Source organism: Staurois parvus, unplaced genomic scaffold (assembly GCF_062004578.1).
Source record: "Staurois parvus isolate SC_StPar_1 unplaced genomic scaffold, SC_StPar_1.0 ptg000131l, whole genome shotgun sequence".
NCBI lineage: Eukaryota > Metazoa > Chordata > Amphibia > Anura > Ranidae > Staurois > Staurois parvus.
In genome coordinates, this window is record NW_028317927.1 from 9,102,988 (window position 1) to 9,129,551 (window position 26,564).

At 39.2% G+C, this 26,564-nt stretch overlaps 2 protein-coding genes across 4 annotated transcripts in view; one reads left to right on the forward strand and one right to left on the reverse strand.

Moving 5' to 3' along the window:
* The window catches only part of MED12L (mediator complex subunit 12L), a 464,120-nt gene that overhangs the window by 180,206 nt on the left and 257,350 nt on the right, over positions 1–26,564 (forward strand). The window lies entirely within an intron of this gene.
* LOC149466375 (P2Y purinoceptor 14-like) overlaps positions 6,303–26,564 on the reverse strand; it is a 59,759-nt gene continuing 39,497 nt past the window's right edge. Inside the window, exons 1-2 of one of the 3 annotated variants that reach the window (XM_089672598.1) lie at positions 19,913–20,061; positions 6,303–9,270 (exon numbers count right to left, since the gene is read on the reverse strand). In XM_089672598.1, the coding sequence (XP_089528724.1) occupies positions 7,747–8,754 (1,008 nt within the window). In that variant the 5' untranslated portion in view covers positions 8,755–9,270; positions 19,913–20,061 and the 3' untranslated portion in view covers positions 6,303–7,746. Of the gene's footprint in view, positions 9,271–12,512; positions 12,577–19,912; positions 20,062–26,564 lie in introns of those variants that run through there. The other 2 variants (XM_089672599.1, XM_089672597.1) reach the window with 2 other exon arrangements.

Genomic DNA, 26,564 nt, shown 5'->3' on the forward strand with positions numbered 1-26,564 from the left:
ACTCCTTCTAACATTTAAAGCGAACCTTTGATCACTCATTTAAGCTGCGTCTAGTTCAATGGTCTCCAAACTGTGGCCCGGGTGCCGGATGTGGCCCTTTGCTTGCTTCTGTCCGGCCCTTTGGGCGCTATTCCTAAAACTGGCATCAACAGGGCATAATCCCTGTCACTGATACCAACAATAAGGCACTATTCCTACCAATGACCCCAATAGCAGGACACCATTCTTCCCATTGACCCCAACAATGGGACACTATTCCTGCCAATGACACCAATGGCAGGGCACTATTCTTCCCATTGACCCCAACAATGGTACACTATTCCTGCCAATGACACCAATGACAGGGCACTATTCTTCCCATTGACACCAACTAACGGGCACTATTTCTTCCTTTGGTCCCAACAATAAGAATATTCCTCCCACTAATACCAGTGATGGGCCATGTTTACTCCCATTGAAGCAGGGGCATTTTTTTACTTTCACTGGCCACAGTCTGGCCCCCTCAGAGTCTTAAGGACACTAAACTGACCCTTTGTTTAGAAACATTGGCGATCCCTGCTCTAGTTCATAAAGCAGCCAGTTGTTACTTCCATCTTCAGATTATTTCCACAGTGTCCCAGAATCTCAAAATATTGTGTGTTTTAGTATACATAATGTGATCAGAGATGCATTGGGGAGATTTACTAAAACTGGTGCTCTCAGAATCTGGTGCAGCTGTGCATGGTAGCCAATCAGCTTCTAACTTCAGCTTATTCTACTAAGCTTTGGCAATAAAACCTGGAATGTGATTGGTTTCTATGCAGAGTTACACTAGATTTTACACTCTCCAGTTTTAGTCAATAGCCCCCATTGTTATCTTGGTCATGTTCTGGTTCATATCGTGCTCAGAGTTTGCATGGCCATGGCTAAGTTACCCTCCCAGTGGCTACCAAATGCAATGAATGGTCTCAGAGGCCATTGGGAATGCTTAGAACAAGGCAAGCCAGAAAATTACCATTGGAATTTCATCAAAACGCACACCAGGCTTTGGGGATCCCACAGCCCACTGGAAATTAACAGAATGCATGTTATACTGAGTCCACATTCCAATTTATTATGCAAGCAGAGCCCATAGGTTCAGTGTTACATTAAAGGGCATATATTGGACTTCCAACATATGTTCACTGATGGTGAATCAATCACTGCCATTTAAAACACATGCACCTGGAAGACTCACCTGCAGTAAATGTTTGGTTAACGTCAGAATTACTGCTTTATAAATATACCCCTATGTATATATTACATTTATAATAAAGCAAAGAAGGTCACAGCTTTAAAATTAAAATATAGCTATACAAAAATAATAAAGGTTTGAGAGGACTACTCCTTTGAAGTGTTTCAAACACTCTTTGAAGGCTTGTTCACACTTGTGTGCAGACTGGCATTTTTTTTTTTGCACTATAAAAACACTGGTTCCTGCACGGGCACGCAGAAAACAAGTGTACACATTGGTACGTAGGTGGCAGGTGCAGAAATGTAGAGCATGTCTATATTTTTCCAAACTTTGTGACATTTCAGTGAAGTTAGGAAAAACTGACACCAGCTTGCACAGGAATACAGATTGGTTTCCTGTGCGGATAGTGTAAATGAGTCATGATTATCAGACTTCAGAATTGTATTGGCTGGGGTGATTTCTCAATCTTTATGAAATGTATTTAGGTATAGCAGTCAGTTTTTATCTTTATTGTTCTAGTGCGCACTAGGGAAACTAAGGGCTAGACTACAGAATGCAATTTTGAGTTATTCGCTGACTGACAATTAGGTTTCACCTACTGCAGTACCACAAAAAAAATTAAGTACAGTCAGGTTTGAAGCTGAAGTTTATTTGGCTTTTATTTTGCATTCCTTAGTTCCTATACCCCATCCAGGGCTGGTGTTACAAATCATGGGACCTTGTACATCCTACCTGACGGTTTAATAAGCTTCAGTGATGAATGAACACAAGAGCTATTGATACCGATTGCTCTCTGTGTTCATTCAGGAAAGGAAGGAGCTGGTAAGTAGGACATATTTGCTGGCCATTCCCCTGTTCTCCATCCTAAAACATCCCCCTGTGTGCCTGCAGCAGCTGCCGGCTGGAGGGGAGTGGCGGGAAGCTGGCAGCGCTGCGGTGGAGGGGGACATGGGGAAGGGAGGCAAACAGCAGGGAGGGGGTACACATAACAAAACCAATCTCCCTGCAACACAGCTGGAGGGAGGTAGAGGAGAAGAAGCTGGCAGCACTGCAGGGGGAGGCACAAGAAAATCAGTGTCAGCAATAAGGCTGTACAGTAAGACCCCCTGCTCGGTAGTTGCCTGAGCCCCTCTTTTGAACCAATAGGGCCCAGCACAGGAGGCCGGTTGTATGGCTTATCAGCGGCCCAGTTCTCCCATCAACATGCTAAGGACATTTTTTAAAAAAAACCTTTCCATTTTCATTTGATACCTTATTATAAACTCAGTGACATCATAACTATGACTGTTGTTTTCTATGCAATACAATCATGGTGCAAGTGGCCAGAGGGGTGTTTTACATAGCTTCCTGAAAACATCAAAGCACCCCGCCTTAGTACTCCTCTCAGGAGCCCTCATCCCTGGTGCAAACAGTAAGCTGAGTCATGGGTAAATTTATGTTAAAGTGGAACTTCACCCAAAAGGGGAAGTTCTACTTGTTTGCCTCCTCCCCGCCTCCCCCCCATTGCCACATTTGGCACTTTCTGGGGGGAGGGGAGAGCAGGTGCCTGGTTTTGACAGATACCTGCTCCCAGTTCTGGTCAGATGCACATCGTCGATCTGAGCTGGAAGTTCAGTCCCCCATTCTTCACAAGTCCCAGAAGACTGTGGGACCATTCACAAAGTGCAGCGCTCTTCGCGCATGTGCAGTAGGAACCTGGCTGTGAAGCCGCAAGGCTTCCCTTCTGGTTTCCCTTACTGAAGATGCCGGCTCCTGCACCCAAAGCCGACTGAAGAATTGGGTTGGGTGAGAACATCGCTGGATCCCTGGACAGGTAAGTGTCCTTGTATTAAAAGTCAGCATCTACAGTATTTGTAGCTGCTGCCTTTAATTTTTTGGGGGAGGGGGAGCTAGAGCTCCACTTTAATATCAAAATGTCTTGGTGAGTGGATATCAGTTTGGAGGAATGGGTATTCCCAGGCAGGGTGTTCCTACACGTGATGCCGAGCCTTCATGACTGAAAGAACTGAAATCCAATGAATAAAAGGGATGTACAAGGACAGTCAGGCTGGAGAAGAAAAGGTTAGATGATACTGGACGCCTTCCAGCTGGGAAATTAGACAGGCTTTATCTGACTTGTGGCAGCTTCTAATGCACACTGTAAGAAGCTTACAGTATGCAGTGAAATCAGAGTAAGCAATATCAGCACAGGAAAGTATAGATATATTGTTTTTTATTGCTGACCACCCTGTAAAAATATGAATTGCCCTCCTGTCTTGCTGAGTCATTCACACCCACTGTTCTAGGTCGATGACTGAGAAAGTACTGAAGACAGAGACTGGCACAAATGCAACATTTTCTGAAGGAGATCAGCAATGGCAATCTGACATAATTCTGTCATGGCAGGTGTCCTTTAAAGCGGACCTATAGTGACATAACATATTCCTGCCCCCTCCCTGACTTTAATCATAAACAGGTTTCTAAAGTTACAGTAAAGTCATCTAAAGTGCCTGCTAATACCCTTCTAAATAATCAGAAGCAATTTCTTGCTCCTGGGGGGCGCTTTGCTTAAGGTGCATTCTGTAATTGCATCTTCCACTTCTCAGCTAGATACCAGGCCCCCAAGAATGCTATTATTGGCAGCTGAGGTGCTCTCATTAGTTAGAGCTACATCTAGGACATATGATATCGCTGGTTATAGCAGAAGTCGAGGCTGCAATTATAGCTAACTTCAGGGTCAGCATGCTCCCTAGGGGGCATGTAAGTGGATTTGATTAACTTGAAAGATACCTGCAGGCAGCTTTAAATGCTTGTTTCTGCTTCTATGCTGTAACTCTAGTAATTGAACTTAGAATCTGAACCCATTGGGATCCCAGTATACAGTATCTCCCAAAAGGGGCAAGTACTTCAGGTACATACTTTGTGGATCTTCCCATAAGAGCACAAGGGAATCTAGATACTCAAAGATTATCACACTTGTGCTCCAGAGAGGAAATCTATGAAACATGGACCATTGATGAGGCTTGATTGCAGGTTTGGAAACATACAGTATGAATAAAGCAGTGTGCAGTACCACATATGCTATATTAACTATGGTGTAGAGTGGGTTTTTTAGCTCTCTTGCTCTCAGTCTTTGTATCATTCTTTTTCCTGTCTTTTACAAATTACACTGTTACAACATACTGTATACTGACACCCTATAGGTAAATGAGCAAGATTACACAACTTGGGATGCATCTTTAGTTTGCTTCCTCCATATGTGATCAATTTCTATTTGTTGCAGTCACTGAAATGTGTCTTCTAATCTTACTGTTTTTATTAGGAGACTGACGATTGCTGTTTACCTAGCTAGCATTACAATTAAACGTAATTACCTTTTGTTACTGGATGCCTGGTATTGATGAAAAGTATGAAAGCGTGACCACTAGTTAGTCTCATGTAACAATGAGTACAGAATCCAAGTCCGTGCTCTTCCACAGCTGTATTTACCCTGGATGCATTTCCTTTCATAGTTATATCTACAGATGTGAACCTTGCATAGCAAAGACCACTCCTTGGCACAGGATATGTGCAGGAGAATTCATCTCTTCATAGGGGAGTTGGAATACTTATCTTCATTTTTGCTAGTTTACCTTGTATACTAAGGAACAGCATTTATGTTATTCAGTAGGGCAATGCAAAGAGCAGTTATGATGTATAATGCCATAGCAGAGCATTCAGCTTGATTAAGATATACTATATGCAGATTTCTGATTGGTGCATTGTGCAATTTGCATTGCTTCTGCTTCTGTCTTTTCTAACAAGGCAGAAAAATATATATTTAGGCTTAGTTGTGCATATTTATCAGTAAGTTATTTATAATTTTTCCATTTTTGTCATGGTCAGTATGCTCCCAAAGCCGCGTAAACATTTTTACCTTCACTTGGTGAATATTTAATTTTGATATATGCTAAATGAAAGATCAGTTCTATGTCAGTAAGGAAAAGGAAAGGTCCTAAATAAGTCCAATTGCAGGAAAAATCACCTTAAAGCTGAAGAACACCAGCAGAAAGTCAACAGAGAGGAGAAGGGTCAGGTAACTTACAGTAAGTAAAAATGGGATTTAAAAAGGCATTTTTTCCCATCCCACTAATTAGTGGTGGGGGGGGGGGGGGGTGGAAGGGAGGGGTAAGAGGGGGGTTAATTCTACCCTACATTTGGGCTTTGACTTGATGCAGAGATTCCTATGCACACAGGAAGAACTTTGCAAACAGTGTTGCAGAGTTCATCACTCCAATTATCTAAGACTTTTTGCATTGCTAGCAAAAAGACTTCTGTTATTGAAAAAGATTTACTGATCTATATTCCCAAACTTGCTGTTATGTATCTTACGTTTTTTAAATGAACTTGCAAGCCATTCGAAATATGTAAAACTTAAAGCCCTGCCTAAGTGCAAGCACTATAAAATTACTGCTATTACGTTTGCAGCCAGAAAAAAAAAAAAAAAAAACCTGTACCCCAATGTGGTCTAGTGTCTGCCTTTCTTGGAAATGGACCACCCTAAGTTCTAAGCTAAGCCCCACCCACTTGCCTCCCCACCTGCCTTAATGTCCACTGAACTGTTCTGGACAAGGTAGTGGCAGATGGGCAAGCCTTAGCTAGAGGTCAGGGATGTAAGGCCTCCAGTAGTAAAGTAGGTAAACTAAAGTGTCTATTTAACTGATGCTAAAAAATCACATACATAAAACACACCTATGCTCTTTATTAAAATTAACATGAAAAACAAAAATAAATAAAAAATCATGGGGAGAGCCTGGCCACATGAACTGTCAAGGTCATATGGCTGGCCTCTCATCCACTAACGGAATTCATTCTACTGGATTAGGCAGAAGGAATTGTGTGATGTACCACAGGCTTCACACTGTGGCCAGCTTTTTATGAATGGCTGCAAAATACAGGCTGTGGTGTGAAGTAACCTAGCTCTGTATAGCCACTTGCCCTCTGGAAGATTTACCCCCCCTTCATGACCAGGCTATTTTTTGCTATACAGCACTGCACTACTTGAACTGACAATTGCTTGGTCATGCAACACTTTACACAAATGAAATTAACATAATTTTTCACACAAATAGAGCTTTCTTTTGGTGGTATTTGATAACCACTGGATTTTTTATTTTTTGCGATATAAACGAAAACAATTTACACTTGAAAAAAAAAAAACTATATATTTTACTTTTTGCTGTAAAACATATATAAAATGTCTTCATAAATATAGGCCAAAATGTATTCTGCTACATGTCTTTGGTAAAAAAAAAATCCCAATACGTGTATACTAATTGGTTTGCGTTAAAATTATAGCGTCTACAAACAGTGGTATATATACAGCTAGGATGCCTGTGCTGGGGACCTGAAAACCGGTAAAGAAACCAGCTGGGTGAGGACAGTGCTGGATCCTTGGGCAGATGAGTGAGTGTTTATTAAAAGTCAGCAGCTACAGTTTTTGTAGCTGCTGACTTTAAAGTTTAAAAAAAAAAAGAACGAAGAACCACTTTAAGTTTTAGGCTCATTTCAAGAAACATCATACAAGGATGAGGGTCATTATTTTAAGCCATGAGACTGTAATTTTCATATCTCACTGGACTCAGCTTTCCCAAAAATCTGATGTTTTAGCTTTGTGAATTGAGTCTGCATATATCTTATGAAGATAGAACAAAAAACGCTAACTGTATAGCAAGCCTGGATTTGTGAAATGGAAGCATAGTGCAGGGCCTAGGACTGTACGATTTTAGACAGCAAGCAAACAACCAACGCCTTCATTTAACATTTCTATTACCTTACTTTCTTGTAAAGTTCTTCATAAAAAAAAGTGTATATTCTTTATACAATTTAATATTTGTGGAATATTGTTGTCAAGAATTAGCCATTGAATTATCCTTTCTGTTATGATGAAATTACATTTAAACCTGTCTTTTGGCAACATTGAGGACTGCAGATATTCAGTCAGTTACTGAAAGCGAGCATAAGTAACATGCTACATGTATCCCCTAAGCCACTGTTTGGGGATGTCTACTTTTAGGAATTACAATACTCTGTTACTACATCCACATTTGACTCCATGATGTTTCTGTAGTTATTCATGAGTTATTACATAGTTACACAGTTAGTCTGGTAGAAAACAAAAACAAGTCCATCTAGTTCAACTCACATAGAAAACACACACACACACACCCACATATAGAACATCTCCATATACACGATCCTATACCCACACTTGATCCAGAGGAAGTACAAGCGCTGTGTTCCAGTATAGGGTATACTCCTGATGGTTCCTGAATGACCACATTCAATTTAGAGTGCTCATGTTTCAAGTGCAGGTACAGAGAAGGATAATTTTTACAAGTCACCGTCCAATGAAAAGTGAGATGTTTATTGTAAGAGTAATAATCCAGCTTTCACTCGGTCTGCAAAATATTAGTTTAATTTCTACTTTAGCTTTGCTTTCATTTTTCACTTTCCCTATAAATACTTCTTATGTTAGGATTTCCATGTATGGATCCACCTCAAGACTTTATGACTTATACTAATCCTGGCTGTGTGGAAGACACTTTAAAAGTCCTCTCTGTGTCTTGAAGTTTGTCTTCCATGTGCAGTTTTTTAAAGAGCATTTGTCGAAAAGGTTGGCACATAAAGAAATAAATGATAGGGTCAAGGCATACATTGGCAGCTGATAAAAGCAATGTCACCTCTTTGGCATAAAACAGATTGTTGTGATTTTGACAGCTGTAACCATCAGAAGTAGTTTGACTTATGGTGTATGGAATTCGGCAAAGATGATAAGGAACAAAACAGAAGAAGAACACAATTAAAATACTGTATATATTCCTCGTAGACTTTCTGCCAGCATTTGAACCTCTTTTAAACTTTTGGTGAGATCGGTATATTTTCCTTGATATTGAAACATAAAATGTAAGAAGAAGGAAAAACACAATGACAAATATGCTTATGCATATATAATTGGAAGCCTGATGCCATTGGATGCCCAGATAGCTTTTTAGCTTGGCACAAGTTGGTTTTGTTGTTTGGTCTGCAATTTGGTTGGTCAGTATCATATTTGGGATAGAAATAAAAGCCATGGCTGCCCATATTAATGCTGAGATGACCTTACTGTGAAATACATTTTGAAAGAAAGAGTTATTCATGGGTCTCACAATCTTATAATAACGATCAAAGCCAAGTATCCCCAAAAATATGATTCCTATGTACATGTTCAGGTAAAACACAACTGCTGAGTATCTGCAGACAAAAAGACGTAATTGCACATTTCCTAATTGAGCATCGCTTATTATTTTCATGGGGAATGTCAGAGTCATTAAAAGGTCGGCAATAACAATGTTTTTCAGGTACACAATGAAGCTCCTATTACTGGGAATGTAGAAGAAAATCCACAAGTTGATCCCATTTAGGAAGAAACCAATGATAAAAACAAAAGTGTACATGGTGGGCAGAACCTTGGTTACTACATCTGCATTTGGATAACATCCACTTTCTGAATAATTCAAATTAGATTCTGTGATATTATTCATTTTTAATTTCAAGATGGATGTTTTTTTGTTTATTGACTATTTTATTACAGCACTAACAAAAGTGAGATATGTGGAGAATGATTACGGGAATTAATGTTTGCTCTTAATGGATCCCAATCTAATTTGTGAGCTTTTAGTTAAAAAGGTGCAGATAAAAAAAATGTAAAAAATAATTATGGTTAATTAAGATGTTGATTGCCTTGTTTTTTCTGATCAGGGTGAGTCTTCAGCCTTGTCAAATGTGATATCCATTTCAAATGGGAATATGGCCATTAACCATAACCATGATCCCAGAGAACAAAAGCTCTTTGTTATGTTTTGTAGAATTTCAAATAACTTGTTTCTGAAGCATTATAGACTTAATGGAGGTTGTTTGTATTGGATGTGTTGTATTAAGGGATAGGAGTAGATCATTTCTCAGTAGACTGATTTCTGTCCAGGTGGAAAATGTTTCCTCAAAGTTTATTCATCTTCACGTGAATGTTTTCTGTGGCCTCTGATTGCTTCCAGTAGGAGCTGCAAAGACAAAGAAAAGCATTGTAGCTGTAATCAGTTAATTGTTTTTCAGGATAAGGCAAGGTAGCCTTTAAAAACATGAGTATATGAACCATAGAAAAATTAGGCATACTGCCCAACAGTCTATATTTGATCCTTAAAGTGGGCCTTTACAATACATTTACAAGTCTGCATTAATAAATTCCTGTCACAATATACAGCAATAGCATAATTTGTAAAAAAAAGTGGCACCTTTTATCATTAAAAAACAGTCCTTGATCTCCAGTCAAATAAGTTTGCCTAGGCAGAGAAAATGCCATCAGTCTGCAAAAGGCAGGAGAAATAATTTCCTCAGCCTCCTCGACTCCAGTTATTAAGTTGCAGCATTGTACTTTTATAGCAAGTCAGAAGATGAGAGGCTACAATGGGATCCAGAATTTGCATGATTGGGTCATCTCTAAGCCAGCATCTAGGGCTGATAACACACAGGCATTTTTCTTGCAGCAATTACCCTCCCCCTCCCTCCCCTCGTTTTGTTATAGCGACATGTCGCTAAGAAAAATGTAATACTTTTCTATGAGAATGCTAGCAGTGGAATTTTTTAAGTGATATGTCGCTCTGATGCTCCATGATCAAGATACCTTCTTCAAGAAAAATGGGCGCATTGTCTCTTAAAAATTTCAAAGTGCAATTGTGCAAACAATATAAAAATAAGAAATAGTGTTGCGCTCCACTACCTATTGAAAAAATGTGTAAATAAATACATAGCAATCCAGCTTCACAACTGTGCATAACGATATCTCTGCAATTATATTATTGCTACAAGCATGTCCTTATTAAATCCTTGTCTTTGACACTTCTTCCAGTGCTACAATACAAAATTATAAGCTGTGCAGTTCACCAATCCTAAGAAAAATTTGTACACCTTGATCGGTTGTGCTCTCACCTGGCGTATATGACCAAACCATTAAGTGAGGTCATAAAAGACTTGTGTCCCTTTAATGGGGCTAAGTGGTAAATGGATGGGATGATTCCTCTATCTCTGGGATGGATGAATGGATGGATGGATGAAAGGAGTGTTCCTTCTTTCCAGCAGGGGGTCTCCTTGCTTCCTTATAGGTTTTCCTGGAGCCGGATAGGTGGACAGGAGTATCCCTCTTCCCACTAGGGGGTCCCCTTGCTTCCTTAGGAATTTTTCTCCATAGGTATAATGGCCATGGAATATAATAAAAAATATAGTGCCTTATCCTTTTTAAAACAAAATATAATAAGTATAGTAGTGCACTCACATGTATTACGAGTTAAATCTGCATTATAATGGTAAAATTTGAATCCACTGTAAAGTTTTCCTTTCTTGTTAAATACTTGCTGTATGTTGCTTTAAGCGTCGTGATGCCAGAGCCCCTCCCCTACGCATTACGCCACTGGGTCACGTGGCTTCATCAATTCCTCTGATGAAGCCACGTGACCCTGTGGCGTAATGCATAGGGTAGGGGCTCGGATGTCACGACGCTTAAAGCAACATACAGCAAGTATTTAACAAGAAAGGAAAACTTTACAGTGGATTCAAATTTTAACATTACAATGCAGATTTAACTCGTAATACATGTGAGTGCACTACTAAACTTATTATATTTTAATTTAAAAAGGATAAGGCACTATATTTTTTATTATATTCCATGGCCATTATACCTATGGAGAAAAATTCCTAAGGAAGCAAGGAGACCCCGTAGTGGGAAGAGGGAACACTCCGTTCATCCATCCATTCATCCATCCCAGGGATAGAGGAATCATCCCATTCATTTACCACATAACCTCATTAAAGGGACACACGTCTTTTATTATTTATTTATTTATTTCGGATACTTATATAGCGCCGTCAATTTACATATATATATATATATTGTACATTCACATCAGTCCCTAACCCTCAAGGGGCGTACAATCTAAGGTCTCTAACTCACATTCATACATAAACATACTAGGGCCAATTTAGACAGGATCCAATTCACCTACCAGCATGTCTTTGGAGTGTGGGAGGAAACCGGAGTACCCGGAGGAAAATCATGTAGGCACAGGGAGAACATGCAAACTCCAGACAGGTGGTGCCGTGGTTGGGATTCAAACCAATGACCCTAGGTACTGCCAGGCAGAAGTGCTAACCATTTAGCCACTGTGCTGCCCATTTTATGACCTCACTTAATGGTTTGGTCATGTACACCAGGTGAGAGCACAACCGATCAAGGTGTACACAATTTTCTTATGATTGGTGAATTGCACAGCTTATAATTTTGTATCGTAGCACTGGAAGAAGTGTCCAAGACAAGGATTTAATAAGGACATGTTTGTAGCAATAATATAATTGCAGAGATATCGTTATGCACAGTTGTGAAGCTGGATTGTTATTTATCTATTTACAAATTTTTTGTCGATTGGTAGTGGAGCGCGACACTGTTTCTTGTTTTTATTTTTCTGTGACACAATGGTATGAGTATGTGTAGAATGTAAGAGAACCACAACCTTTCATTTATTTATTTACACCATTTTTTGATAATTTTATTACACAGCATTGGTATTATTTTAAATAGTGTAATATACACCATAGTAGCTCACAAGACCCCACATTTCAGTATTTGTGCAAACAATATAACTATATCAAACCATATTTGTAGAAGGAAATAATGATAGTGTGAACTCAATATGCGCAATAACCTAAATAAATATAAAAATGAAAAAACAAATATTAACACAAATAAAATTGTGCCGTATGCGTAAAGAGTATTCAAACACTGAAACATGTGCAATATAACACCATACTCTACTTTCAAAATAAAAACTAAACATAGAAGAGTGTATATCCGTACAGATGGACAAATGTGTATATGGACAATAATAAGCTAGATACTTAAATATGTCAAAACACTCAGACTTTAAAGTGTATGTGCTATAAATCAGTACTCCATTCTCAAAATAGAAATAAACATAAAAAGTGTATACTGTATATGTACGGATGGAAAAATGTACATATAGACAATTATAAATACACAATATTGCAAACAAAAAATTATAAAGCTGAATAAAGCAAACAAGTGTGCAAAATGTCTGTACAGATGGATAAATATCCTGGTGAACAGTCCAAAATCAAGATGGAATATCCCAAAAAAGAAGATACACTTCAAAGTGTGAGACGGAGAACATTCAGTGCAGCAGGAACAGAGGGTTCCAGGAAATCACACCACCCACATGTAAGGTAAACTCCTTACCAGAGACACTGATCCCACATAGAGATCATGAAGTTCTCCATCCATATGCTCCCAGCTCCCTGCCCAGAGAAAGAAGTGGAATTAATACATTAATAAGCCATAGGATGGTAATAATAATGTATATTTTAGTAATTTTAATGTTTTGGTAATAGCGATTTCAAGCCTCACTTCCATAGCGGATTAGGAGGGGCACCGCTGTGAAAGAAGAAGTGAGCCAAGAAGCAGGTCTTTATTAAGGCCTGTTTCTGTGTGCTCTTCTTCCTTTCCAGTGCAGCCCCTACTGATCTGCCATGGAGGCAAGGCTTGGAATTGCTTCATAATGCGCTTCTGCTTTCTTCTGGCATGGCAGCTAGGGTTGCCACCTTTTCTTCAAGCCAAACCCAAACACTTTAGTGGCACTTGGCAATATTGCAATTTTTTTTTGTAGTATACAATATAGGATTGTAAAAGACCTGGGACACCATAGAGAGCAGTAATGCAGTGCGTGTAGCGTGCCATGGTGAACAGTGGGTGTGGCCAAATAGTGCTAACAGTGGGAGCCACTTAAAGGGGCATAGTTAAAAACAAAAGCATTCTTCTACCCATAATATATGCTAAGATTATTAAAACAAACTTCACTGTAAAAATATGAACTTATCCTACCTTATAAGTGGACAGTGTCAGTCAGTAGAGCAGTGGACAGTGTGTGGACAGTGTCAGTATGGAAGTGAATTGCTTGTGAACAGTGTCAGTAGGACAGTGGATTGTGTGTGGACAGTGTCAGTAGGGAAGATATTGGTGTCAGTAGGGCAGTGGACAGTGTCAATAGTTTTTATTTTTTACTATTTTTACAATTAAATATTTTCATATTATTTTTTACAATTTTTTAGGAGCCCAGTGGGGGGATTTGGTGAATTATCAGGGCTCTAAATAGACCTCTGCTGCCTCACTTTTGCAACAGAGAAAAGAATTGAGGGCACACATTCTTCAATTCCTTTCTTCATAGTGAGTGAATGGGAAGTGCTCCCATTCCTTCACAAATTGAAGCATAGTAAGCGCAGCTGATCCGTTTTAGCAAATGACGCCCCCATCCCTCCTTTCCAATTATGAATTTAAGGCAGAAGGCTGAATCCCCAGGGTCCAGATCCTAGTTCCCCTGTGATCAGCAGCAGTGTGGACTCACAGAGCAGCTGGCGGTGTGTGGGCTCGGCTCCCTGTGAATGAAGCTCAGCATCTCCGACAGGAAAGCCCAACCTGATCCAAGCTCCCAAATCCCAGCTATTGTCAGCAGACATCGTGTCTTCTCAATTTGGCACCTGGGGCCTGTGTTGCCCCCCTAAAGTTGGCACCCAGGGAACTTTTTTGGAGATTTGGATGTAAGTGAATCTCTGAATGGACATAGTAACAAATGTCAACAAATCCAAAAAAAGTTATAACAACTTTAACAAATGCATTTGTTTCATTTGGATGCTGTCACATGATGCAAAAGTAGTTCAGGCCCATGAGGAAATTAATTCAATTTTCAAATGTGTTCAATAAATCAGATTTGAGTCAATTTGTGATTTTAATTGAATTGGTAATTGTCACAGTCTAAGGTTTTAAAAATTTGGGGCTGGTGAATTTTGCATCATTTATTTAGTTGCACCCATAATTATTGAATCCTTTTGAATAGTTTTGAGAAACAAATATTGAATCCACCCCAAAATACATAGCAATTTTCACTAGGGCCAATGAATATATTAAATGAATGTCAGAGATACTAAACAAATTTCAAAATTTAATCGATTCAACATAATGAATATGATGAAGTGAATTTCTTCATGAATGTATCCTAAAATAAAATAAAATAAAATAAAAATTTCCAGCATGTGTCTATGGACCAGACGCAAAGAAAAAAATTGTGATTTTAAGCTGAAGTATTTTAAAATGAAAACTGTCTACCCACCCTGGTTCTCACTCAAAATATATGTTAAAATAATCAAGAAAATTCTGGTGAGGTCCCATACCATTCCAGTAAAAAAAAATGGAAGACTCATCAATGGTTTACTTTCAGAGGAAGAGCAGTTGAGTCACCTCCTCACTGCTGCTCTAGTGCACAATTGCTGATCCCTGTAAAAGTATGCACCGCACATATATCTGGCTGCCTGATTAGTCAGCAGAATAAACCCTTGTAATTACTGTAGCTACAAGGGTGTATGTTACTATTGATCCAGTCAGAGGGTGGTATCGCAGTGGTATAGAGAATGTTTCTTTAAGGAGGGATTTGAATACTACACCAGAGATATATCCTTTTGAAATGCTTTTTTCATAAATTGCTTATATACACGTTATGAACATGTTCATAACATTCATTCGGTTTAAAATAGAAATGAAATGCAGCACATTTATGTATACATATAAAGTAAAGCAGGCTGGGTTCTCAGCACAGCCAGAAAACTGACCACGCTGTGATCTCATGTGCAGTGTGGTCAGTTTTTAAATAGGAAAGCAGAGGGACTGGTAGGAACACCAGAGATTTCACACAATGAAAGCAATACAAAAAGAACAGGATACATTTTCATAAAAGTACATGGTATAGCAGGCACATATCAGGAATATGCAATGTTGGGGGTAACATATTCTTTAATAATTTAGCATTTACAATTTTTTTACCTTCAAGTCACTGGACTTTTGGTGGTTATACCAGAGTAATACCTGAAGCTGTAGGCTTCACCCCACTACCAGCAGTCGTCTCTCTTGTACAAGCAATCGGAGCGGCAAACTAGCTGCTCAAGTGCTTGTACAAGCAGTGGGAAGGGACATCCCCCCCTCCCACTGCATTCTGCTTCTCTCCTGGGATCTCCTGTCGCATCAGGAGTCCCAAGCAACCAGCCCTCGCATCCACTGGCTGGATGGACATCCAAACAAAGCTGGAATTGGCTTTGATAGGCTCGCCTTTCAAAGTACTTTATAGTAATCCGCAAGCGGTGCCCTGACATCACATCCAGTTTACTGGGAAACTTTTTGCCGCCATCTTTAAAAAGAAGGGGTTTGGGGTCTCAATAGACCCCAAGTCTCTCCATAACAAATACCTGTCATGTATCTATTGCTGTCACAGGGGATGTTTACATTCCTTGTGACAGCAATAAAAGTAGCAAAAAAAATGTAAAATAACAGTTAAGAAAAAAAATTAAAGTGCCCCCGCCCCCCCGTGCTCATGTACAAAGTCGGGCGCACGCGTCTGTTCCGCACACATGCAAACAGCGATCATCCCACACATGTGAGATATCTCCATGAGCATCAGATCATGGGCAGTAATTCTAGTACTAGACCTCTGTAAATCTAAAGTGGTAACCTGTAAAGGCTTTTAAAATGTTGCCTATGAATAGTAAAATTTACGTTTGTAGTACAGGTGGGAACAATTTTAAAGCATGACATGTTTGGTATTTATTTACTCAACGTAATATCATCTTTTATAGTTTACAAAAAATGGGGTTATGTTTTGTGTTTTTTTTTGCAAAAAAAATTTTTAAAAGTGTATTTTCCCCCAAAATTGTGTTTATGAAACCGCTGCGCAAATACTGTGTGACATGTAATAAACACCAGTTTGTTCTCTAGGGCCTCTGCTTTAAAACAATATATAATGTTTGGGGGTTCTAAGACATTTTCTAGCAAAAATACTGATTTTAAAATGTAAACAAAGTGCCAGAAATGGCTTGGGGCTGAAGTAGTTAATGTCTATATTTAACTTGTTTTTATTGTGAGTTTATATTTGTTTATTTATTATTGTGACTTTACATTTGTTGTTGTAAGTTTTTTTATTTTTTCTTAATGTGTAACTGCAATTTAATAATTTCCCTGTTGGGATTAACAAAGTATTTTGAATCTGAAAATTGTGCTCTTCAAAAACACCTTTTTTCCATTGTAGCTGACCAAACTCTCAGCTTGACTGTAGCCTGAGAATGGTGTCCATGGCCATGCAGTTTAGGACATTGATCCTTTATGATTGTCCTTTCTTACTAAGAAAGAACATTTAGGAATCTCTTTATTTAAAAAAAATGCATAGTTATAAAAAAAATTGCACAGCCATTTGTCCAGCGAAGCTGCATGTTCTTTGCTAATTTGGCAAAAAAAATAGTTCTTTAAGCAATTTTCTTTTCTGAATTTTTTTTTATTATTATGGGCAGTAGTAAAATACTGCATTATGGCCACTAAATGGAGCTGACAGCATAAAGAATACATGCCTTTATATTACAAGAGATCAAATGTAACAATTCTAGAGAACACTAGAGGAAAGTAGTAAATAAATCTAACTGACCATGGTGCTCAACAACCATAGGAAGGATCAGAATGGGACCAAGTGCTTCATGCTTCATGCACTTGGCCCCCTGGGGGTTTTAATAAAGATTTTTAACTTGTGATGACACTTCTTCTTAAATAGTCCTACCCACCTTTTGAGAAGAAATATGAGAAGTCTTGTTGGCTGTAGTCTATTCCTCTGCCTCTTGTGTTGTAGCAAATGACACCACAGCCTTACAGCAAGCTATGTCCTGCTTACTTCATCTGGCTGTCCATCATATGAAAGCATGAAATTACCGTAGGTATGAGGTAAAATGGACAATGAGAAAATGCTTAAAGTGGTTCTAAAGGCTAAAGGTTTTTTTACCTTCATGCATTCTATGCATGAAGAAAAAAGACCTGTGTGCAGACCCCCCCAATACTTACCTGAGCTAGATCTCGATCCAGCAATGTGCACAAAAGAAGCGGTTCTCCCACCTTTCTCCTCATTGGCTCAGAGACAGCAACAGGAGCCATTGGCTCTCACTTCTGTCAATCACAGTCATTGAGGAGGGATCGGATGGTAGGCTTGAGCCCTCCGATCTCTCAAAGCTTAATTGAACAAACTGAAATCAGAAACGGATTGGCTACCATGCACAGCTGCACCAGATTTTGCACTCTCCAGTTTTAGTAAATCAACCCCTGTGTGTCAACAGTTCAGGAGCAAGTATGCACAAGTGCCTCCAAAGAAAGTGGCTTGCTATGGGGGCACTCAGCAGGGAGTCAGGAGTGGCGGTGGGGAACCTGAGAAGAAAAGGTTCTGGGCTGTTCTGTTCAAAACCATTTCAAAAGTAAGTAGTAGAAGGTAGTAAGTATAAGGTAGGAATTACATGTTTATAAACCAGTGGTTTCAAACTGTGGCCCATTGCTTGCCTTTATATGGCCCCTGGGGCACACTTCCTCCCACTGACACAAACTATGGGGCATAATTCCTCCCATTGATATAAACGATTGAGCACTATTCCTCCCACTAATACCAATGATTGGGCACTATTCCTCTAACTAATACCAGTGAGGTGGCACTATTCCTCCCACTGATACCAATGATTGGGCACTATTCCTCTATCTAATACCAGTGAGGTGGCACTATTCCTCCCACTGATACCAATGATGGGGCACTATTCCTCTATCTAATACCAGTGAGGTGGCACTATTCCTCCCACTGATACCAATGATGGGGCACTATTCCTCTAACTAATACCAGTGAGGTGGCACTATTCCTCCCACTGATACCATTGATTGGGCACTATTCCTCTAACTAATACCAGTGAGGTGGCACTATTCCTCCCACTGATACCAATGATCGGGCACTATTCCTCTAACTAATACCAGCGATGTGGCACTATTCCTCCCACTGATACCAATGATCGGGCACTATTCCTCTAACTAATACCAGCGATGTGGCACTATTCCTCCCACTGATACCAATGATCGGGCACTATTCCTCTAACTAATACCAGTGAGGTGGCACTATTCCTCCCACTGATACCAATGATGGGGCACTATTCCTCTAACTAATACCAGTGATGTGGCACTATTCCTCCCACTGATACCAATGATCGGGCACTATTCCTCTAACTAATACCAGTGAGGTGGCACTATTCCTCCCACTGATACCAATGATCGGGCACTATTCCTCTAACTAATACCAGTGAGGTGGCACTATTCCTCCCACTGATACCAATGATCGGGCACTATTCCTCTACCTAATACCAGTGATGTGGCACTATTCCTCCCATTGATACCAATGATCGGGTACTATGCCTCCAAATAATACCAGGTATAGGGCACGATTCCTCCTCCTACTGACCACCAAGTCCCAGACATTATCTACTCCCACTGATACTGGGGCATTCTCTACTATCACTGACCACAGTTTGGCCTTCCTAAATTGTAAAGGACAGTAAACTGGCCCTTTGTTTAGAAAGTTTGGAGTCCCCTGCTCGAAATATATCTGAGATTTAAAATCACATTATCCATTATGTTTCTAAAATGAGTGCATGGTTACGTTACTTTTTCTGATAATTTATCAAATTCTACCATATATTAGGAGCATTAGAATGTGTAATGTTTCCTGTAATTATATCATTTGCATGTAAATTAATTTCCAGACAAGTAAACACAGTTTCCTGTCTCACATTCATTGTCTATTTAAAAGATATAATGAGATGTTTTCGACAAACTCTCTAAGGACTCGTGTCCATTTTCAATATCCTTAAGCCCTTTTAAATGTAAAATGCCGAATTTCCATGAATTTTTTTCCCTTTTTTTCTTTTTTTTTTTTTACTAAGCTTCACTTGGCCCTTTTTGTATTACTGTAATACAGAATCCAAAGAAGAAAACATGGCTGAAAAGATTAATCTTTAATCTCTTGCTATAAACATTTTAAAAGGTTATTACATTTTGGAAAAATTGGTTAGCAATGTGTAAATAAAGGATGAAACATAAGATAGTGGTGACATCTGTTTTGTGGTGAACTATAAGTAATTGTAATTCCTGCTTCCTGACAGCTTTCTGTGTTTGAGTTCAAAACAAGTTGACAAACTTGAGGGTTTGCAGTATTTGCCTGCTTTTGATAAAGCAGTTATGGAAATTAAAGTGATACTGCTATCATCAGATGCATGAATACCTTGGCTTTTTACAACCAAAAAAATGAAAACAGTGCTTGTAATTTGATTATCATACTACTTGCTCCTAACCTAAGAATAAAGGAAATTGTTGCATTTTGGTGATTCGGTCCTTGCTGCCTAGTATATGAGCAGAACAACAAACAAACTGGGGTTGATTTACTAAAACTGGAGAGTGAAAAATCTGGTGCAGCTCTGCATAGAAACCAATCATCTCCCAGTTTTTTTGTCAAAGCTGAATTGAAGTTTAAGTTAGAAGCTGATTGGCTGCTATGCACAGCTGCACCAAATTTTGTGCACTCCAGTTTCAGTAAATCAATATTACAGTAGATTATCTTCCAGCATAAAGCATTTGGAAAACTTAATGGATCATGCTTACGTGATATTAAATAAACCCACTATACAAAATGTGATTTCAATTATATAGCTTTTTGTATGCGTTAAATGAAAATAGGAAAGAATGTTGTTAGTACATACCTGCCGCAGTAGGTACTTGGTAGACTGCCATTCACTTCTCTCGGAGAAGCAGAGAATACTGTTTGAGGCTTAGCAATGTCTCAGAGGAGGTCTTGAAATTTCCAGTTAACTATTAGTCTGATTTATTTAAGAAGAAAGTGTTTTGGAAAAGCCCGCCAACAAGCAGCCTGAATGTCAAATTTTGCAGATGTGCACAAGTATTTATATACAGTGCATACACAGTTTTCTGTGTTGGGGCGTTTTATACAGAAAAATAGTCAAAAAGGAGCAACCCACTGTCTACTATAGAGCTGAATAAAGAATGCCTTTCCCATGTCTGTTGCTGACCTCTACACTTCTGTAATATCAACTTCCTTACTAAGAACAGAAAAAGAACTGGGAAATGAAATATGCTCCATAATAAAGCATCTGCTGCTGGAGGAGAGAAAAAGACAGTATTGCAGACTAATTTAGTGTCTTTTTTACAGAAAATAAAGAAACGATCACAATGGAGCAAAACAAAATTAAACTGTATAGCAATTTAATTTTTTTAGATAAATGTAAAAGAGATTGGCTTAATGTAAAAAAACATTCTAATGTGTGATAATGTTTTAAAAACAGTTTTTCTATGTTTAATTGGGGCAGCCATGTTGGTTCAGCATATATGCTGCTTCTTTCAGTTTGGAAGTGTAACACTGTGGCAGTAGTTCCTTCTTACTAGAGATAAGGTTCAGATTTGCTATGGCCATAGATTCACAATTTCTCTTTTTTTCAAGCAGAATGCACTGCATGGCCCTTGAACCATGATTGGCATGTTTAGGATGGGCAATAAGAAGGCTTCTGGATAAACTAGCCCCCTTATAAAAGAGGGGTTTTGAGCATTCAGTGTATTATAAAACTGTTGTAGGGAGAGGATAAGGAAGCTGACAAACTACATAGGGAGAGATTAGGGTCATTTTCAGTTAGGAAAATTTACTTTGGATTGTTAGCTCTTTGAACAATCATCCATGTTTTCCTGCTTTTTTTTTTGTTCCTATTGTTGGGTGCTTTTATGTCTTATAATTTTAGTTTGTGGATGATTTGAGGGCAGTAGCCATTTTTAGCTGCTGTCTTGTTCATAGCATGTATCACTAAAAAATTGGGCTCTGTTTCAGGGGGTTATATTTTGGGGGTTTTATTTTTTTGGGGGGGAGGGGTATAATTATTTTTTATTTTATGTTGATTGGTTAATTTGTTTACTTTAGGGTACTCAAACAGCAATATTAATTTTTTACTTACCGTCTGTTTTTGGAACTGCCTTTCGTTTGCAGCAGTCCACTGCGTTGTTTGAAAAAATAATATATAAATAAGTGCAGTAGCAGTGTACACTTATGCCACCTCCCATTATATCATTTCCATTCACCACACCCCCCCCTCCATAATTATAATTATTTGCAAGGAAAAGAATGGTTTCATAGCCAAGTATTAGCTTCCAGAGTATGCTGTCACTGAGACTGTACATGAAAAACATATTGTTTCATAATTATTATTATTATACAGGATATATATAGCGCCAACAGTTTGCTCAGCTCTTTACAATATAACAGGAGACAATACAGTAACAATACAGTTCAATACAAGAGGGATAGGAGGGCCCTGCTCCTCGGAGCTTACAATCTATCATAACACCACATACAGCTTCCCCCAAGCCTGTAATATTGCATGTTCCATACTTTTTTGGTCTTTGTACATGTCCCCCATGGCAGTGCCCAGCTTTTCATTTTTTTTTAACAATAGTTTGCCTATTAGCTCTCAGAAGGGTGGAACTGAAAAGCAGGATTCACCCTGATCACCCATTCATAGAATTTGTCGTTATGTTTGGGTTCTGCAAACTCTTATCAAGTTCGGCAAACCCGGACATAGTAAATTGACCCTGGGCATATTCTCTCATCCCTTTTTCTCATTATATAAGTCTGTTATTAACAGAGAATAATGCAGTCCTTGGTGTGTTAGTTCAACTGTTATTGATATAGACTTGTCATGAAAGAAATATTTGGGCTGCAACTTCTGACCTGGTTCTAAAAATCCTAGTTGCCTAGCAGTTATGCTGACCCACCAAAATCAGTACTTTCTAAATCACTGAACTGAAACTTGTATGCAGATCAATAAGGTGAGAGAAAAGCCAGGATTCCTTATCTGCATACTTTCTTAGTTTCAGGGGCATCACTAGCAGCAGGCACCCAAGGGCATGTGCCCCACATCTGTTGCTGAGTTCCCTGGGTTGTGATGCTGCAACCGTATTATTTCCTTCTTTAATTTGCATGCTGCTTTGGCAGATGTCCACTTTTCTTTGCTTGCCCGTCACCTGTCAGACCTGTAGCCCAGAGCTCTAGGAAGTTCTCCAAAACTCTTCTCTGTGCTAGAGGTCTAACTGGCAGAGCAGCTGAGTGATAGAGGCAAAGCCCTGAGTCAGTGTGCTGACTATGCCCTTCTCATCTCCCAGTTTTATATCACTCTAAACCAGCGTGTCTCAAACTGTGGGTCGCGAACCCTTTGGGGGTCAAACAACCCTTTCACAGGGGTCTTTTAAGACCATCGGAAAACACATCTTTCCGATGGTCTTAGGAACCAAGACACCGCTCCTCTATCAGTCTCCAGGCGGGTCCGCCCACATGCAGATACGTCCACATTTCCCTGGACCGCGATGTGTGCGCGGGACGACATGCCGCCCCTGTCATCTGGCCACATCCCCAGGATCAATCAACAGCTCCGCCTCCTCGCCAGTGATTGGCCGCTGGAACTGTAGCTCAGGAGAGGCACACAGGTGGCCAATCACCGGCGAGGAGGAGCCGAGCAGCAGCGCGAAGATCAAAGAAGATCGAGCAAGGGAGCGGCCGGAGAAGGAAGACAGCTGACAGGTAAGTGTCTGTAGCGTGCAGATGGTGCCGCTGCAGCCAGGTATGCTGGCTGTAGATGGGAGAGGGAGGGAGCGAGCCCAGGCTGGAGCAGGAGTCAGCAAGGTAAGTATCATTGGTGTCAGTAGGAGGAATAGTGCCCCATCATTGGTGTCACTAATACCAATGATGGGGCACTATTCCTCCCACTGACACCAATGATGGGGCACTATTTCCTCCCCCCCCACTGACACCAACGATGGGGAACTATTCCTCCCCTCACTGACACCAACGATGGGGCACTATTACTCCCCCCACTGACACCAACGATGGGGCACTATTCCTCCCCCCACTGACACCAACGATGGGGCACTACCCCCCCCCCCCACTGACACCAATGATGGGGCACTATTTCTCCCACTGACACCAACAATGTGGCACTATTCCTCCCACTGATACCAATGATGGGACACTATTCCTCCCACTGATGCCAACGATGGGACACTATTCCTCCCACTGACATCAGTGATGTGGCACTACTCCTCTCACTGACACCAATGATGTGGCACTACTCCTCCCACTGACACCAATTATGTGGCACTACTCCTCCCACTGCAAAATTACAGTTATGAAGTAGCAACGAAAATAATTTTATGGTTGGGGGTCACCACAAGATGAGGAACTGTATTAAAGGGTCACGCCATTAGGAAGGTTGAGAACCACTGCTCTAAACAGTAGCCAGTAGTAGGTCATGGCAGGCAAAATGGAGCAAAGATCCAGCTCCCTAGCTGAATGCCTATGTAGAAATATGGCCTGACTGAACATTGACACATATACAGTATACTGTATATATACTACAAGCCAGGGGGAAGTGAAACGTAAACTGCTAAATGCTGGGGGATGTAGCGACATGGAACCTATTAGGTCAGCAAAAGAACAGGGGGAAAAACTAATAGACACCAGGAAGAATATAGTCAAAAAACAGCTAGATTCCAGAAAGGTTGGCAATTGCCACCCAAAGCCTACTTTTTTAGCTAGTAAAACATACAGGAAAACCACAAACCACATGTCTGTATTTGGACATGGAGATGAAACCACTAACATGATCTTTAACTACAGCAACACTTCTTTTTTCAATGTGTTCAAATGCTCTTCTTAAACATATTTTCTGATGATATATACTGTTTACCATATTTTTTTAGAGTATGCTATATTAAAGTATGCTTTTTTTATTATTATTATTACCATTTTGTGTTTTACCTTGGCTGTCAAGCTTTTAATAAGGGCAACATGACAGTGGTTGCAGGCCAACGTAACAGTGGTTGCTAAATTGAGAAAAATATCATTGATTTTTACTAAATCGTGTTAGCTTTGTATACAGTTGTACTCTGTTTAAGTTGTGTGTTCTTTAGGAAGTACTAAATATATTTTTGTGGTTTATACCAATTTTCTTTTTTTAAAACATGTAACCCTCTAGAAAATCCTGTTTGAACAAGTTCCTTATTTGCTTAGATATTTGTCCACTACTCTCTAAATGAGTATATGTGTTTTCCAGTAACTTTATGCATTATAAATGTAATCATTATTAAAACAATAACTTGTTATGTTGAAATTACCATTGCCCAGCAAAAATACCACATAAATATTACCTTAATTTGAGCCATGCCGTTATGGGTAATTCCTTATTGAATTAGCACATTGTTTGATACTAATAGTCTTCTTGTAAAAAATAATAGGAACACACTCCTGTTAGTGGCTCTCTGTTCTATATAGTGACATTACCCAGTATAAAAATAATAATCATTTTTTTAGAAATGTTTCCCTGATACAAATGCTTATATAGTCTTTCTCCATTATAGACTCCACCCATAACTGAATCATGCACACAAATATACACACCACCCTTACCATAATGTAGTCTTGGTACCTTATTTTCTCTGGGGAAAAAGAAAATCACATTTCTGCATGGCTACTTTTAAGGACTGATACATCATGAGAGATAGCTAGTGACAAATAATCATGAAAGCAAACACTGATGTGAATATATGTGATCATGGGTAGTGTCAGTCTTTGCGCCACTGACTGGAGTGGAGGGTGGGGTAGACACCAGGGGGTCTAATAGACCCCTAATATCTCCATAAAGAGTGCAATCCTATAACATAGGAGGCTTGTTAGCTCACTTGTGATGGTAAAGCAGTTAAACATTAATAAATAAGTATATGTTAAAATGTAAGCTATAATAAAATAAGGAAAAAAAAATAAAAGCACCCCTGTCGCCCTGCAAATACACATACAAACTCACATTAACACATAGAGTGCCCACATAAATGATTATGCCACACTCTAAACTGCTGAGCTGTAAAGGCAATAGAAGCGTCATTAATTGTATTTTTTTTGCCCATCATGGGTAGTGATTAGTGCATCTGCCCGGGCTTGATTCTCCAATGGTTTGGCAAACGTCTTTCAAAAATCTATTTGTTAAATTCAGTCCATTTTTATGGCTATATTAGGCAACCCGTTTCCAAAAAGAGCACAGGGGACTAGACACTGCCATGACATACCAATGACATGGAAAGAGGGTCCTTTTAATACAGCTTAGAGGGCAACATTGAAAAAACATGAATTTAATGTTTAGTTAAGCAATTTGGATGTATATAGTAGTACAGCAGCATGGATCTAGTTTCACAACTGTCAGAATCCTGGTTTTAAAGCTGGGTAAACAAGCATATCAAGCTTCTCAATTCAGTCTCTGCTTCTTTGGCTGAAGTGGAGGATAGGGAAGATACCAGGGGTCTAAAAGTTGCTTGATATTTGCACAAAGAGTACCTGTCACCTGCGCAATGCTGTCACATAGGAGGCTTGTTAGCTTCTTTGTGATAACAATGCAGTTAAACTAAAATAAATAAATCTATAAACACATGTTAAAAATGTAAAATATAAAAAAAAAAATGAAAAGCACCTGTTGCCCCACACATACACGTACAAATGCAAATGAACACATGGAGCTCACACATAAAAGATTATGCCACAATCTAAACTGCTGAGCCATAAAGGCATTAAGAGCGGCACCTATTATAATTTTTTTGCCATTACATGGTAACATGCAGTTTTGGGGCTTAACATATTGGGGTTTATTTACTAAAGGCAAATAGTCTGTGCACTTGCAAGTGCTCTAGATCCAAAGGGGAGCTCTGAAATGAAGTAAAGCTCTGCAGATTTCTAATCTAATCATTTGCAAGTAAGAAAGACTGTTTTTTTTTTATTATTTTCCCTGCATGTGATTTGTTATTATTTGCAAACTGAAACTTTACCTCATTTACTAAGCTCTGGAGCAACTGCACTTGCAGAGCACAGTATACAGTATTTGCCTTTAGCAAATCAACCCCATTTGGTATCTATTTACTCAACACTACCTCGTCTTTTATGAGTGTGTTAAATTGTGTTTATGTGCACTAAAATTCATTTTAGTGTATTTTTTCCTGAAAATATCAATTTCATAAACAGCTGTGCAAATATCACGTGACATAAAAAAATTTAAACTACCATCTCTTTATTCTATAAGGCCTCTGCATTCAGAAAATACATATATATTGTTCTAGGGATTTTAACACATTTTATAGTCCAAAATACTGATTTTAACATGTGCAAACAAAGAAAATTCTTGCTCTAAAGGGGAAGTAGTTAAATTACATGCCTGGGGGATGGCTTTAAACTGTATGTTTTATTATGAAACTGTGACTTTCATGGACAGCATCAGCAACACCATTTTATGGCATCACATTTTTTAGATATTTATTTTT